Below are 17,413 nucleotides of genomic sequence, written 5' to 3'. Positions count from 1 at the left end.
CAGCCCATTGACACTTCTGTTGATGTTAAATGAAGTCGTCAAAATCTGGACAGGGCATAAAAATTTTTTTTTTTTCAGTCAGATAAAGTGATTTAAGTAGAGTAGATGAGGAGTTACCCTAAGGATGATGATTAGTATCTTTGAGTCTTTCAGGCAAATCCCTAAATAGCAGTGCAGTGGGAAGTCTGGTCAACCTCCTGCCCTCCTCTCTCCCCTGGGGGGAAGAGGGAAATACCAGTTCATCAAAACTGGAAAAATCTGAAGACATACATGTTTTGACAAATATGTTTAACACACTCAGAATGGGGAAAGGGGAAACAGTCAGATAGATGCCACAAAATGGCTTATAATCCCCACTTCAGGATGTTAACCTGAAATGTTGGAGGCCTAGGTTCAAGTGTTTTCTCTACACAGCCGTTACTGTATACACAGGCACATCCAAAGCGCTTTGTTCTTCCATGAGAAAACACTAAATCTTGTTTTCATCCTAACATGAAATAGGCAGACAATTTGAAGGCAAATGATTTCAAAGACTGTTGATCTGGTGTCTGTGACTGCAGCTGAAAGCATTTATGATAAGTTTGCAGCAATATTGTGTGGATTCAAACAGACTAAGCTGTTCACAGCAAGGATTTAATCAGATGCCAAGAAATGTATGCAATACCTTATTCTGCCTACCGAGCACAATATTAAATACCCAGGTTAGGCAATAGCTTTGTTAGGGAATTCTCACTTATTGCTTTGCTTTTTATTGTTCCTTGATGTCTCATCAAGGATGGCTAATTTCCTCTTACAGGATGAATTCACATTTAAGTGATTCAGGACATGCCATAACTGACAACAGTAAAACTCCAAGCCCCAGGTAGAAAGAGCCAGCACCATCTAGTGCTCAGAAACAGATGGAGCACCTTTTAAGAGCAGATAGCAAAACATACCAACATATCAACAAATTTTTGCATATTTGGGCTTGAAAATGGAGGATACATGCTGTGTATTAATCTTGCACATAAAAAGGGACCTTGCAGCTGGCAAAAAACAAGCAGATGTACCTGGCATTATCTCAATGCTAAGATGTTATTATCTTGAAGGTCATCAACCCAAGCTATAAGGCAATAATAAAGAATAGTTCCCAGATTGTGTGACTCTGCAAAGGAGGCATGCAGTGGAGCACTCCCTCAGAAAGACAGTTCAGGGAAAACATTTTATCTCTTTTTAACACGGAAAAGTCTATCTGGTGCTCCAGAAGACAGTTAACACTATAGGTCAAGGACAGTTAAACATCACCATGCCCTCAGCTGCACTCCAGACATCTGGAAGAGTTAAATACAGATCACACAGTGACAATGACTCTTGCACTGCAAAAGCAAGACCATCAGTCCTCTCCTTTAGGTCAACAGAATGCCATGGAGACTTACCAAAGATGTCCTCAGCTCTTACCGCTTACTATTTCACAGCGTGACACTGAAACCATGTTGATTCAGTCTTTCTAGTAGAAGCTAGCACTACTTTCTTTGCTGCCATTTCGTTAGTCAATATTCTGAGTGCTAAATCCCAGAAAGCTAACTAAAAATCCCAAATGTCAACATCATAATATATCCAAATATGCACAGGTGGTTGTCAGCAGTAAGCTTCAAGAGAAAATTTAATTAACAGTGGCAAACTTGGTTTCCTGCTGTTAGTTAAAACTGCTATTTGCATTGAATAATAGATAATGGAATGATTTTTAATGTATGAATTTCTAATCCCCCCCCCCCAAATATTTTAATTACATACCATCTCAACAGGAAGTGGGATGGAAAGGCCATAGAAATAATCTAACTGGTCTTGATCCCCTGGGACATAGATAAGAACTGCAGAGCAGACTGCTTTGTGGGCAACATTCACCCTGCTGGGACAAGACACAAACAAGCTGCCACTTTAACTGCTGGCCTGAGTAGCCTGTCTAACATACAGCTATGAGATGCTTTTGAGACATGAATCTGTCCTGCTGCATGCTCTTCTCTGTAAGGCACTGCCAATAACACTGGTAGATTCCCTACAGAACAAGTAGGCAACAACTACTGTCCCTGTGAGGGGGACAACTGACTCAAGACTCATTTAACTGTTCTGCCTCTCCTCATTGCCAACTTGGTATATAGTAAAAACAAGGTGAAGTAAAATGGCTCCTACACAAGCCCTGCAAAAAAGTTCCTAAGTTATTTTATTCTACTCCAGCAAAAATTCTGGCAAGATACAATCAACAGTCCAACTCCAAAGGAGTCAACTCTATTGAATGCAGAACCCTTGTGTGAAGGCAGGCTGCCTATACTGAGCTCAGTCTTCATGATTAATTGAAAAGCAAGACCTAGTTCTAATTTCTAAAGCTTTGAAATAACTTTTTAATGTGAATCAAGCATGTGCAGCAACTGTCTCAAGCTTCTTACAGATTCAGTCAACAGCTCTAAAGAGAGTTATGAACTAGTCCATTAATCGGAGGGCTGGTGATGTTACTTACTAGAGCACAAAAAGCAAAGCGAAGTTTTCATTGTAAACTTAATTTGATCAACCTGTGGTCTAGTTGAAAACTGTTTTTGCACAGTCATAACAACTAAGTGAAGAATATGACAGGATATTGGGAAAGAAGCCAAGAGGAAAGGGGGAAAGCAAGATCAATCCCTTCAACAGCAGCTTGCAGTGAAGTCAAATTACACTTGCACAAAACTGCACTCTTATTTTTGCAGAAAGACCTAGCTAACATTTATCGTTGCTGCCCTCAGCAGAAAGCACTGAGACAAGAGCGAGGAAGTAGCTGTCAGGAACAATTAAGAGACAGGGGATGTGTACCATGAGTTTTGGTCAGGAATTTTTCAGCAAAGCTGCTTTTAATCAGAACTTGCCAGTTTGTTAAAACACAAAAGGGCACGTTTTCTTTGGACAAGAACTCTAGAATAATTTTGTAGTCAAAAATGAAGCAAACATCTCTTCCAGTATAACCAGTAGTCACTGACGATACTCACCTAGTATGTAGGTGACAGATTCATGTTCCCGATCTAAACCTAGTAGAACACAGACTTGGGTCTCTCACATTGCAGGAGAGGATGTTAGCAACAAAGTACCACTTAATCCATGGAAATTTTCTTGATCATGTTTCTATCTTGTCTCATTCTCCACGAAAAGATTAAATCTAATCTATTCTAAAGCTGAATAACAGAATTTTCTTTAAAAATGTCACTACTTTTCCACAAAGAAGAAAAGTTATTCTCTAATCAGCTTGATTTAGAACAACCTTTGCCATAGCTATTAAAAAAATCGAAAGCTTTTCACCTTCTATCTTTCGAGCCTTTCTCTCTCTCTCTCTCCTTTCTTTGACCCCGAAAACCTCACTAACTCCAACAATGAACTCTCCCTTAACCCTAGCTTCAGTATGTCAGTGTTAAGTAGTACAAACACAGAGCTTCATGTCAACATTTTGTCACATATTCAATGGGCATGAAGGAAGAACAGGAAAAACAAGGACAGATTTTCAGCAGGCAATTTCCAGTTCCAAACATATCTAATTCTGCAGAGGAACTTCTGCATCTCACTTTATAGTGCTGCAGAGATCAGCGATCGTAACTGGAGAGACTGCTGCCACAGGGCATTAAAAGCATCAGCTTCCTAAAAAGGTAAGACTTTGGGAGCCCTTAAACCATCTGAGTTCTCTAAGATGTTCTCAAAGATCATTCCTTATGCTTCCTTAAACACTGCATGACATCCTTCTGAAATCCACTGTAACACCCCAGGCTAACAAACTGTTGCTGTGCTGCTCCTGGTAACACCAGTCAGCTACAGTTTTTCTCTATTACTAAGACCAAATCTGGTCTCTTCCCCAAAACAACATACAGTGATTTTTTTTCCAGTCCAGAAATGTCAGTTTACATGCACGATGATGTACTCTAATCATGAAACTGCACCTGATTCAGAGCACCCTGACAGTTTTATGAAGTTTTCCCTCTGCCTACTAATGGGCCGTGAACCACGATGTCAACTGATAAATCTCTGGTTTACTTTGACATCCCACTTTGAACTTCATGCCTTCCTCCATCACAGCTAGTGAATGGCTTTAAAAGTGTCCATAAATTCAGAGAACTCCTCAGACAAGAGACAGGGAAAATCTCTGCCAACCGAGGTATTATAGCAAGTCCTGCTGCCAGATACAACACTGGTTTGAGTGCAGAACAGTTCTGCAGTCTCTCATGTCCCTAGTTAACCCTTCTCCCAGCTTAGAAATGAACTTGATGAAACATGAATAATACACAATGGCCATCATTAGTTCTTGTTACTCAGCAGAAAATCAATACAGGCTCTGTTACAATGCAGGACATGCTGTTACTCCAGTCCCTACGCTCTGAGGAAGCACCTCCCACAGCCAAGCTTTACCCAGCCCACAGCAGAAGAAAGCTGGTAAGATCCAAACAACAGTTCCAGAAATCAAAATCATGAAACTATAGCAATCGACCACAAAATACATCTTTGGAGGTATCCAGTAACAAACTTTAGAAGGCTTTGGACATTTCCTTGCTGGGACATATGAGAAAGATCTCAGTCTCTCTCATTGCCAGATAATTAGTTTCTAAAGGATCCTGATACTGGTGAGCATTTGAATAATGCTGCACTCTGTTCTTAATTTGTTAGAGCTCTGCAGCTCACAGACACAGTAAAATCCAAAATCTGATTTTACAGCACTGGAATGTACTTGTCTTCACAAGATACCAAGGAGACTAAAAGATCTTGTCATGTCTGTAGATACATATATAGCCCTATATTACAGTGCGAAAACTGTGACTGAGGCACAAGTAGGCAGAGATACGATTTTGGTGAGACACTCCACCCAGGGTAAGATGGAAAATAATGACTTGGGTTATACAAGATCATTTGTGTTCCCTTTCCTATTCAGGACTCTTTTAAGAGCTGTTCACTATGTGGGTGTTCTGGAGGCTGGCAACTGTACAGAGCACAGCCATTTCAGAAGACAAGCAAAAAAATAAGTCACTGCACCCCAATTTATACCAAAACCAGCCTGGAATAAACGTACTGTGAATGAAATGGAAAACTTCCCAGGCCACGTTCTCCAGTGATGTCTGTGCTTCAGTAACATATTTTATCAACTAGCATTTTTCAGTATTTGCTATCTCTGTAGCAACCAAGTTTGCTACACACATGAATGACTTCAGCTACACAAGAGAGGGAAAAAAATGAATTTTGGAAGCAGAATAGTGATGGCACTAAGACTGAGTAATTTTTCTCAGGAATGTAAAGAAGGGCAATGTCAAAACCCAAAGTTGAACACACATGTACTGGGACACACAACTGTGCTGTGACTGTGGCATCACCTTTTCTCATCCCTTCGGGCAGCTGCTTTCCAAAGGGTTCCAGGTAGCTACAAGCATTGTTTCACCCACTCCCCTGAAATGACAGTCACTTGTAGATCAGAATAATTCTTTTGCACCCTACAGCAACACAACCTGATGGGTCAGGCAAAAAAGTGAAGAATGATCATTTGCCAAGCCAGAATCAGAAGGCAAACTCAAATTTGCAGAAAACTTAAAATTCAGCCAGCCAGCAGAATTATTTCAGATCACTGCTAGAACACATGAGATCAATAATAACCAAAACACCACAGGTCAGGAGTACTTCTGTGACAGTGCAGTGCACCATCTTTGGGAAATGGATCGAAGGACACATGTCACATTCAGGCAGTGAATGACAGTCCTAGGAGATCTCCCATGTAAGCAATGCTGCCAGCCCAGCGCCCTGTTGTTTGAGGGGCACAGCCTGTGAGGGTGCAGTACAGGATAAGAAAAAGGAGGCAATAACAGATACCATGCAGTAATGAGGGAAAAAATCCCTTCTCCCCCAGTGGCTTCTTGTATATCAAACAGAATGCTGTCACAGTAAGTTATGGCAAAACCTTGTCTGCTCCTGTAACTGAGAACCTTTCAGCACAGCCTGTTTTTCTTGCACTGCCTGATACTATAGTCAAGAGAAGCGTACAACAGGCATTTGAAGCCCATTCTGGTTAGATGGCAAGAAAAAGACCCTAAACACACAGGTAAAAGTATACTGCCTTCAGTGGTAGTATTTAGCTACAGGGACAAATGTGCCCCACGTTATTCATTCCATTTAACTGTAATTATGTTAAGCTGCCTCTTTTTTGATCTACCATATCAGCAGCCCCAACACTGTGGGGAAACAGATCATGATAAGGAGGAAAAAGCTAGTCCATGCAGGAGAAACTGCCTGTGAAACAAAAACATGACCGAATCAGTGCACTCGCACAGTTTTCACCCCAGACACTTTCGTCTTCCTCTTTCCTGAAGAACTCCGTCTTCAGGAACAGGGAGACAGCTCTCAAGACACTCACCCTAATTCTTCTTTCACTCTCTTGTCTAACGCTGCTAGTGATTTAACAGCTTTCTCCTCTGCAGACCCTGCTGCCTGGAATGACCCACAAAATATACTACCTTCAAATTTATGCACAGGGAGGGTCCTGCCTCTCAGATACATTCAGAACTGAATAGATACAGATAAAATTGCTTCTAGATTGCCACAGAGAACCTAGTCCTAAACATACTCCGGAGCAAGTCTGCAGAAAGTATCTATTCAGGAGCTAAAATAATCAAAAGTCTTCTATTAAAGTTAAGCTTATAATTAGATTTTCTACCTAACAAAATTTCAACCTTTCTTTCCATTGACACTTGCCTATTCTTTTAAACTAAAAATCAAATATTTGGGCACTATATGTTTTTCAATTTGGGAGACTGCACTACAATATCTAAAAGAAATTATATCCAGTTACTGCATAACTCCTTTCCATAAATTCTAGGCTCTTCTGCCATGATCTATAACAACCAGAAAATCACACTACCTTGAGATACCACACAGAACTTTAAGTGACATAGTCCCAGGCAGGGAGCCCCGTCCAAATAGAAAAGCAAGACGCACGATGCACCTTAACTGCTCTTTTCACACACCACAGCAGCAGTGTTTCCAAAACAAAAAAAACATGAAGCAGTCTGTGTAATTCTGTTTCTTTGTAGATAACCTGACTAGCGTGTCAGATGGTTTAGAAGTGAAGTAAACCTTGCAGTCAAATTATCATTAATGACAGCTGATGTGAATGGGATGATGCAGGGCACAAAGTACAAGGAAATACTGGCCTACCTGGGGCAATTTCAAACAGATGTTTCCCTGGTTCATCAGGATTAGGTGGCAGCTCGTTCACCTGATTGCCTTGCAGTGGAATGAAACCCTGTAAGGGACACAAACACCAGTGAAGGGGGAAAGGCCATGAAGAGGACAAGGAAAGGAAGATAAATACAACAGGCTTTTTGCAAATTTAAGCTGCACTCTCCCACTGAGTCCTTCTCCTTTGCTATCCCATCAGTTTTGAGCAAGAAAAGATTCAGCTGGTCATGCGTGTCTCACCTCTCCTTTCCTTCACACTGAACACTTCTAGTCTAGTCTCTGTAGCAGTTATATTCTAAGAATACATAAGAGATTCTTCTTGCTTTCCACACCTGAACATCCCTTACTAAAATTTCATCAGAGATCACATCTATTCTTCATTTACCTTTTAATTTCTCAACTCTGATTGTAGCTTGCAAGCCATAAGAGGTGATCTCTATGTATCTGAATCAAATGCCCTCCTTCCTCAGTACTCAGAAGCTCTCAGGGAGATACCTGAAGAGAACAGCTGATTCAGATTTGCAAGACAACAGGACTGCCTTGTAATCCAACAGATTATAGTTTACCTAGCAAGGGGGCTGAGCCTCTTTACTTCCCAGTCCAAACACTGCCAGAATTCAGATTCAATTTCACCTTGAGCCCAGATGTAATCAGCACAAAGTATTTTAAATTCAGGAATTTTTTCACAGTCAGTCTGTGGAATAATATCTTCAGTGAAAGTGAGCAAAAATCATCTATGGAGAGGTTGAAATAAAAAGAACCTAGGAACCTCTTATCTAGTAATGGGGATGAAGCAAAAAAGACCACTTGGACACTACTGTTTCTTTACTTTCAGTTTGATCTTTCTCTACTGTTAGTTTGATCTTTGATGTTTTGAAGAATTTTCAACTGACATACTTTAGGACCTATGTTCCATAAGAAAGATAGAAGGTAATATAACATAGTCAGGCCAAAAGGTGTGTAAGAAGCAGTTCCCATTCCAGCACTAAACTGCCCTGGAATGGCAGCTGGATCCATATAGGTTTTTTTTGATGAGTAGCATTAAGAAAAAAGAAAAAAGCAACTGAAACAACATGACATTGCTAGTAAACACACACAAACTATCTTCTCTCCAACCATTTCAGCAACAGCCAAATTCACGAAATCATAATACTAGTAATCAAAATCAATCCCAGCTATGCGTCTTGTCAGCTTCCAGATCCGTATTACTGAGTAATATGATTACAGTGTCTCATAAGAGAGACAATCCAGGATTTCAACTGATAGAACACAACCTATAACATGACCTTTGCAATCTTTTTCATATAGCAGAGAAACTAGTAATTTTATCTTTCATTATATCTGCTATGGTACAATTTCCCCTTGCCTCTTGGTAAAGCATCTTATGTATAGATGGTTTATTGGCAACTGTAAATATTGGATAAATTACTGTAATAAATCATGAAGCCTGCTGGTATTAAATGTAAATGAATTAATCTTTTATTCTTTCCTTTGAACACGAAACACATAAACTACTATTTATAAATTACTCAAGCAGCTACTATGTATAAATTATCCAAGCAGTAATGCTTAAGCTGGAAAATAAGCTCTGATTCATGAAGTCTGCAAGTTGCAGTTCTCATTCTGATAACCTAACCTTCAAAAGTGACTTGCTACTTTAAAAGGATCTGCTTATTGTAGTCTGATAAAGTCTCACAAGTACACCAAATTTGCTCCTGACAAAATATAACAGAACCTAGCCTGCCACGTCACTACAAACACAACAACCCATTTCCCTGCTTTGCTATTCCCCGAAAGAGTCAGCTATAGAGCTTCATTTAGTTCCTCTTGACAAGCCAGATCAACATCATTCTAAAGCAGGGAATCTCTGTCCATTGAATAAACAATCTAGCACTCATGAAACTCTGCTCCAGTTAATCACATAGCTTAGACTACTGCAGAGTTTATATGGTAGAAAAACAAGGAATCCTGAATTTAAGTAGTTTTAGCATACAGAATATCAAAAATAGTACTCACTCTATGTCTCTCAGATTCACACCATTACCTCACTGCTGCTACATTTAAGAAGTCAGGAAATAAAAAGCTACAAAAGCAAAATTACTGTGGCTCCATTGCATGTAAGCTGAATGTTTATTAGTACACACTATTGCTGTTCCATCTACAGAATATAAGAGCAAAAGTCATCAAGGAAGTAGAAAAATGAACATTGTTGAACAAGTTTCTTTATGACACATTTGACATATTTGAGAAGTAAGCATCTGAAAGAAATGTTTTGCCAAACTGAACATTGACTGCAGGGACAACTCAGATGACAGCCAGAGCCATTCAGCCAAACTCCATAAGGGGCCAGAGCCAGCAACTGATGCCCCCACAAAGCAGCCCAGAGGAGAGGAGTAAAGCATTAAAGCTGACATCGCGTACTTTTGTGTGTGCATGCATTTTGCCCTTTAAACACCTAATAGCAGCCTGGTGCTGGTAAATAGAGTAACTTGTGAGCAGAGCATACCAAAGCCAGTGAAGGCCCATTACATGCTCCTGGTCCTCTAGGCTACTAAGTACAGAAATGAATTATTCACCAAGAAAAGAAAATAGAAATGAAAGAGAGGATTTTTTTTTAAAAAAAAAAGGAAATCTGAGTGAGTTTCAAGCAGAAGGGTACTCGTCCTATGTACAAGTACCTCTCCCTGTGCCCCATTCTGCAATAGCCTGTGCAGCGCAGCCCAACACAGCAGCATCCAGCCTCTAACTCCTTCTCTACCTCAGCCCTCCCAGAGTGTGGCTGCTGTAACTTGCACTGCTGCTGGGCTCCAGGAGTAAGGAAGGAGAAAGGCTACAGCTGAGTGGCACTCGTCCTCCTCCTTTTCCCTTTGCAGAAGGAAGTACAGAGCACCGTCCCAGAGCAGAGCTACTGTGCCTATGGAATTAGCTGGGGAGTGGATGAAGAGCCTGAGCTAGAAGAACAGCATAAGGCAGAGAACAGAAAAAGCATGACTCTTCCAGATAACCTCCTACGAGGTTCCAGCTATTAAGTAAGATCCCAGCACCTCAGGAACAGGAAATTGTTAAAATGATCAGATCTTCCCCTCCATAGAACTGGCCTCTCTGATTTCCACCCCACCCCCCATCCACCTGCCCCCACACCTGAAACAAAAAATAATACTTTCTTTAGTATCAGTATCCTGAAAGATTCATGTGATACTGTCAATTGCTACCGTGCCTAAACTGTGCTTTTCCAGAAACAGAGGAGATAGCATAAGGGTATGGGCAGTGGGAAGGCCAAATTTTTTTGTTTTGTCTTTAAGAAAGCTCCTTCATGAGGAACAGAACCTGGAGTGGTTTGGTGTTAATACTGCTCACATTAGAAGTTCAAAACACTTTTGCTTTCAGAAACATACAGAATAGGCCTGGGAACATGGCTTCATGTGCAGAAAGAGAACCAAAGCTGTGCAATTCAATCCAGAAGGGATTTCAGTATAGCCTAACGACAAGAATTCTGTGAAATGATGAAAAAAAAACCCAAAGATCACAAGGTTGGTTAAAAGAAGGTCCAAAGGTCATTCTAATTTTGGCATTTCTGCATTCCCAGCTTTAATTTCATGTTTTCACATCATTAGCTTATCAACAAAAGCTAGAAACGTACATGTAGCAATGAAAACACAACATCAGCGGCTTCCACCAGATCAGACTTTCAGAGCCTGTTATCACTTGAAAGCTGGCAACTGTTGCTTGCTGTCAGAACATATAATTTTAATAGCTGCTTAACAAAATCATGTTTGGTAGAAAGGAATTCTAGCTCTCTTCCTTTAAGGCACAACAATTCGCTTTTAAGGTGGTCTCTAAAGAAAACTAGGTAGTCTTGGAAATAGCACTCCCTGCGTACCAAGGCAAAATAGAAGGCCTTCCTCACACAGTAGTACAAAGTAAAAAATGAGTGTGAACCCAGTTTGTAAACAGCCATTTAAATCTCACATTTGTAATCAAGTAGAACTTGGGACTCTAAATCAAGCCGTGTTTCTTCAGTCCAGAAAAATGAAAGCGTGCTTTTGTGGAGCGCTCCTTCCCCCAGACTAAGTCAGTAAGCTTGGTAAATAAATACAGCCAATTCACAAATAGTCTGGGAAAAATACCAATTATATATGTCAGCTTTTTGCTATTTTATGGCATGAAATGGTGATGAGAGTGGAACCTACAAATTAGGAGATTCAAAGTTTATTTACAGGAAACAGCAAAAGCTAATGAAGAATTTCTTTTAAAATTGACCTAACGAAAAAGTGCTGTCAAACTAAAGCTTTTCATAAAGTCCATCTTTCTACAGGAAACTAAAGTCACTGATGAAGCCAAAGGATCGACCCAAAACCTGAATGACGCTGTAGTATGATATTCAAGAGTTGTAATCGGCTTCCTCAGGTTACCATTCTCCTCTATGAAAGCCAGACAAACAGACTTTCACCATGCTTGATGCAACCTGTGATGTTATGTCACCTGCTTCCCTTCAGTACACCAGGGTAATGAAACTTACTTTAGGAGAAATTATAGAGCCATAGATTACCTAAACTAGTCCTAAAACAAAGCATTTCCCAATCAAAATACACTTCGTTTTTAATCCTTCGCAGAAGATACTGCTTTCAGTTCTTACGGAGAAGACTTGTTTCCTCTTCCTATTTCATCCAGCTTTGAGGAAGCAGCAGAGAAGAGCAAGCTCTCTCTGTAGCAGAGCTCATTAAAAATACAGCAGACATCAGACAGTGGAAGGAACACTAAATCTGATAGAGCCACAGTGGCAATGGGGACTATACAATATCATAGCTACTGCCTCCTTATGAGTGTGCACCTCATACAGCACTGCTAATGAAGTTGCAGCAAGCTGGTCTGATAGCGTGAAAAGTGGAAGACTAGGGAAAGAAGAGAAATAACAGGAAGAATGTTTTTTGAAAAAGGAAAATGGAGGATGGTGACAGTACCTGTGAAAAATAAGAAAAAAAAAATGTTGATTATTTAGAGAGTTTAACCTTCACTTTCATCTCAACTTCCATGAATAACAAGGAATTGTAAAATGAAGCAATTTTAGTCTTCAGTGTGTACTCCTACCCCTCACATACAAGAAACTCACTTGAATTAATAGCATTTTAAAACACTTCTAAACAGTTTGAAATTGAGCAGCCTATAACATAGGCCCACCTCTGAAAAGTACTTTCAGATGACAGATAGGGATGTGTGGAGGGGTACGTATACATATCTATCTCAAAGCTTTTCAGATCAGCTTCTTATGCATTTCTCTACACGCTTCAGTGTGGAGCCCGTTATAACCGTTCCAGTCAGGAGCCAATGCACTTAGATGGTAACACAGTACCTACCTCAGATTAGAATGGCAGCAAAAATAATTTTGTTTATTTACAGTGCTTTACAGTTTGCCAGACAGATCAGAAAACTGTCTTAGGAAGGAGGGTGTATCAGTTCTGACAGCCACTGTCACTGACAAGACAACATTAACAAATTTAATGAGATAGACTTGTCCTTGCCCAGCAGTCACCCAGACTGCATTTGCAACCTTGCTTTGGAGGTAAGTTAACAATGGGTTAAACCAGTTCAAATTCCCTAGGGACTAACTTGAAAGATGCCCAAGAAACAAACCAATAAACCTCAATTCACGACTAAGTTATTCCCACCTCTTTCGGGCTTTGGGAACCATGCCTGAGAAGACAGACAGCTCAAGAGATGAGCAATAGGTTGTAGAGCTTCCAGTACAGCAGAGATTCAAATCCAGTTTTTGCTAATAGCATTACCCCATGCTCTTTGGGAACCAAGGTGCTTTGAGGAAGAATCTTAAGAGGACAAGTGCCCATATCTTCAAGGCATTAGCATAGCTGACTTTTTTTTTTTTAATTTTATTTTAAATAGAACCAACTGAGAAGTCCTAACTTGTACAAAGCTTGTGGAACTGTGGTCTGGTAAGAAATGCAGTGACATGGGACACATGTATAGATGTTTTTAATTCTCAATAACAGCTGGTTCAGCCAGGATTAAGTGTGATGTATTATAAGACAGCCTTTCCAGAAAGCTGTGAAACAAAGACACATGCTGCTCCCCTTTTAGAGATTCACTTGGATCATGACGCTGACAGAGGCTGATTTACCAGCTTGACTATAGCTGCACTCAGTTTCAAAAAATTAGTCACCTCACTTGATGTCATATAAGACCTTGCTCAGTTATTAGGATCAGATAACATAACACTATTTGTTGAATTACTTGCTATGCAGTCACTTCTCCACTCCAAGTGGCAGAAACTGGTCTGCTCTTTGACCACTGAAAAAGCTCAAAGAGCTGCCATGCTTGAGCTTCAGCAGGCTCTGAAAATACTATAAATAAAGCACACTAGCATGAATCTTTGCAGTACACTAAAGTTTAAATATAATCATGTAATCTAGACAGCAACTGGGAAGACTTTAGGTCTTTTTTTATTGCTTTTGATGATGTAACTTTCACGATGATGTAGAATAAGGAGAAAACAGCTTGGATGTGTCAGCTGCAGCAGGACAGTGGCACAGAACATGGCACTGGTTTACTAAGAACTCTGGATCTCCTGCAGTTTTAGACAGTCTGTGAAGAGGTTTGTGATGCTATGGTTTCTAGGCCACTTTTTCCAGGACCAGTTCTTACTGTAATTAAACAGCAAGTAAGTGTACAGAAAAACAGATGAATGAACAGAGCCATTTTCTGGAGCTCTATAAGCTTGAGTATGATTCACCAGTTAAGGGAAAAAAGAAATTAATAGGAATCTAGCCTGACCTACCAGCAATGCAATAGTACCCCAGCTCCTTTTGCTGTTTTACATGCTCCTGGGCTCAGAGCAGTATTAACATTCTGCATAATTCACACTGTTTACTTTCCACAGAGGAAAAAAAAAAAAAAAAAAAAAAAGACCACACACACACCACGAAAAACCTCACTCTGGGATATCAATCTCTTCTAAATTCTTGATGCTCTTACAGATTTCCATCTGTCCAAAACACCTACTTCCTTTTCACATTAAAGACTTGACCTTTGTTTATCCAGCAGTTCTTTATTTCCACAGTACATCTTTTTGGAGAAACTTTCTCACTAGCATTGCTAGAAATAGATTTTGTTTACAGGAACAGTTTGTGGATAGCAGCCCTTAGGAACTTGAGAGTTCTGTATTGGGAAATGAACAGAAGACTTCCAAAGCTGAATACATATTAGCTCTCAACAAGACTGTAACAGACCAGAGGGCTATAGGAATATCTATGAGTATGAGTAAGCAACAGTCCAGACTGCATGATGCTACTGTGGTAGATAACCAGACATGTTTGTTCTATCTCAAAGGCTTCCAAGGTGTCTTCTTTTTTAGAAAAAACTTGCAAAAAAAAAAAAAAAAAAAAACCTCTTCAGAAGCAGCTAATAACCTGGATTTGATGACCTGAGGGAAGATAAAATTCCAGTGTGCTATACATAGAAGCACAGATTTGCGCCTTCACCTTGTGATGTACACTCTGGATTGGTCAGTAGAATCCACACAGTGGTACAAAAAATGCTCAGAAAACTTGCCAATAGTCAGAGAAGGCAAAGACCTGTCAATATACATAGACCCCTTTGGGGGTTGGGGGAAGGCATGTCAATGCCAAAGCATCCAGCTATCCCTAAGTGTTACTAACAGCTAGTTAATTCCTGTTACCAAACTCATCTCCAGGTATCCAATATAATGAATAAGAATATTCACCATGTTGCAGTGCATTATGATCCTCTACATATTACACACGCAGCTGCCTTGCTACTCCCACTTCTCCTTTTGGGTTTCCCCATTATGGGGTCATTAATAGAGAGATCATATTGTTGTCACCTCTGTCCAGTGACTAGAGGAGAGCTGGCCCTAAACCTGTTAGGGCCTCTAGATAGTGCTGCAGAACAGAGTGTCAGGGCTCAGTTCCTGTCCCTTACCAGGATAAGGTAAGACTGTAGAAAAATAGTCTAGAAAGAAACTCCAAAGATTGAGCAGAGGGGTTTATCTAGGATGTTTGTGAGTTTTCAAAAGAAAGAAAAACAAAGAAAAACAGTAGTCAAAGACATAGGTTAAAAACAAACAAAAAACACAGAAAACCACCCCCCCCCCCCCCCAAACACACACATCCTCAAGTCCTATCTATTTTCCTGTGCTTTCATTTTTGGTGAAATTAGACAGGCTGAAGGGACTCCAAAAGTATAGCATGAAAACACTGGAAATTAAGATTAAAAAAAACACAAAAAGACATCAAAAAGTCATTCTAAAATGGTACAGAAATATCATATCATATCCTCTGGAGTGCAGTGCTTGGAACACGCTGCAGAAAGTTGTGCTGTTCTGTGGAGCGCACAGTTCAAGTCCAATGTAAGTGCTCTTAGGCCCTTTATTATGCACAGTCAATACTGAAAGAAAGATTAATGAATCAGCTGCAGAGTGCTTCTGTTCCCCTTGAAATCAGTGGGAGTTATACTGCCTCCTGCCCTGGGAATAGAATCAAATCCAGAGTTATTTTAAAAACTCCACAGATATTATTAGGAGTATCAAGAGGCCTTTGCAGGTCAGTCCTCCTTTCCCCTTTCCTTATGGAAGCATAGAAGCATGCATAGAAATATTCAAGCAAAGCATTACCTGCCAGTTCATCCTCCAGCCTCTAGTATGGAGGTCAATCTGCTGGAGCAGACTGCACAGCTGCAGTTACATCACATGGCACACACGGGCACACATCGTCACTGCTTGATGAACTAACACCACAGAATCCCCTTCACTCCAGTAAGGGCATGTCATTCTCCTGCCATTAAAGTTCTTTTTTCATAATTATTTTCAAGGGAAGAACATTATTAATTCCTTCTAATATCTGGAAGCATAGGTTTCCAGAGAAGTAGACAATACGACATCCATGAACAAAAACCACTGTTTAGGGTTTCTCTCATGAATTGTTATGGCAGCATCTTGCTAATCTCATTTGGCTTTATCAGATAAACACTGACAGTATGATTCTGAGTATGTATAAATAATGAAGCAAGAGAAGGTTAACCGGAAGTTCAATTACTGATAGAGGTTTTGTACACAAGCTTGCAGACCATGCTCAGGCTTGAAAACAGGAAGACTTAGAAGTATGAATATCCTCAGAGTTGAAGATGATTAGGGAATTATATCAACTAATGAAAATGCTATATAGCCTAAAACAAGCAAACGAAAAACTGCCAGGGACAGGACTACTTATTCTAGGTTATGAAGTCTGCCCGAGTCATTGTCCTTTCTCTATAGCATCCAAACGGAAGCTTCAGAAACATTCCAGATGTCTGCAGTCCTTTGCTTAAGTTAAATGCAAATCCTATTTTTGTGACTGTTTCAGAATTGTCAGCAACATGATCCTGTATCATCCTGTACAGAGTGGCATCCCCAATGATAAACTTAAGGCAACATTTACTATGGACAGAAGAAAAAACATTTTCCCCCTTACCTTCACTAATTTCCCCCAAACATACAGGATACACATGTGCATGGCAACTGAAATGAAGAGCTTACTGCAGTACAAATTACAGTTACAAAGGTGCAATTGCTGCAGAGGTTTTAGAGGACAGAAGGCTAACATTGTCATGACTATTGAAAATAGGTGTTTATTCAATAGCAGCAACTTGTTCAATATTACACAAGTACAAGATACTCTCCAGGGCAGAGCCTAATTAGACAAATAAGCTATTAAAACATAATGCTGTGCTACTCTTTGCATTAGCTGCATATTAAACAGGAAAATGAGGTTTCCATTTCGATGTTTTGAACTCCCAAGTGCAACTTCTCTGCTTTACAAAAAGGACTCCTTTCCAATCCTCAACTCTTTACAGTCATATTTCCCCAGAATGAGACAACTGTCAGTGAACAGCAAGCAATAAAACCTGAAACATGGAACTTAATTCTCAGCATGGTAAGATCTCCTGTGGAACCCTTAATTGATGTTTTATCTGTAGCAGAGAGCTTTGCAGCATCCTTGGAAATGCTCAGTGGGAGTTCACTGCTACATTGGTCCAAGCGCCTCCTTTCAAAAGCTTACTCAAGGGAGCATCATGGAAAAATCTCTCACCCAGGCTACCTTGTAATGCACTTAAGTGCTGCTGGATCTTTTCCCTCCTCACAAAACATCATAGCTTTATATAGCTTCCTGTCTGAACACTCAGACTATAAATTAAGGTC

The 17,413-nt window shown here is 40.1% G+C and overlaps 1 protein-coding gene across 1 annotated transcript in view; it reads right to left on the bottom strand.

Moving 5' to 3' along the window:
* The window catches only part of ARHGAP22 (Rho GTPase activating protein 22), a 140,808-nt gene that overhangs the window by 116,048 nt on the left and 7,347 nt on the right, over positions 1 to 17,413 (bottom strand). Inside the window, exon 2 of the mRNA XM_062579956.1 lies at positions 7,183 to 7,270. Coding sequence (XP_062435940.1) covers positions 7,183 to 7,270 — 88 coding nt within the window. The remainder of the gene's footprint in view (positions 1 to 7,182; positions 7,271 to 17,413) is intronic.

The sequence above is a fragment of the Rhea pennata genome, chromosome 7, assembly GCF_028389875.1.
Source record: "Rhea pennata isolate bPtePen1 chromosome 7, bPtePen1.pri, whole genome shotgun sequence".
NCBI classification, from domain to species: domain Eukaryota; kingdom Metazoa; phylum Chordata; class Aves; order Rheiformes; family Rheidae; genus Rhea; species Rhea pennata.
Note: the sequence above shows the minus strand (reverse complement) of the source record. Positions and strands in the feature narration are given on the sequence as shown.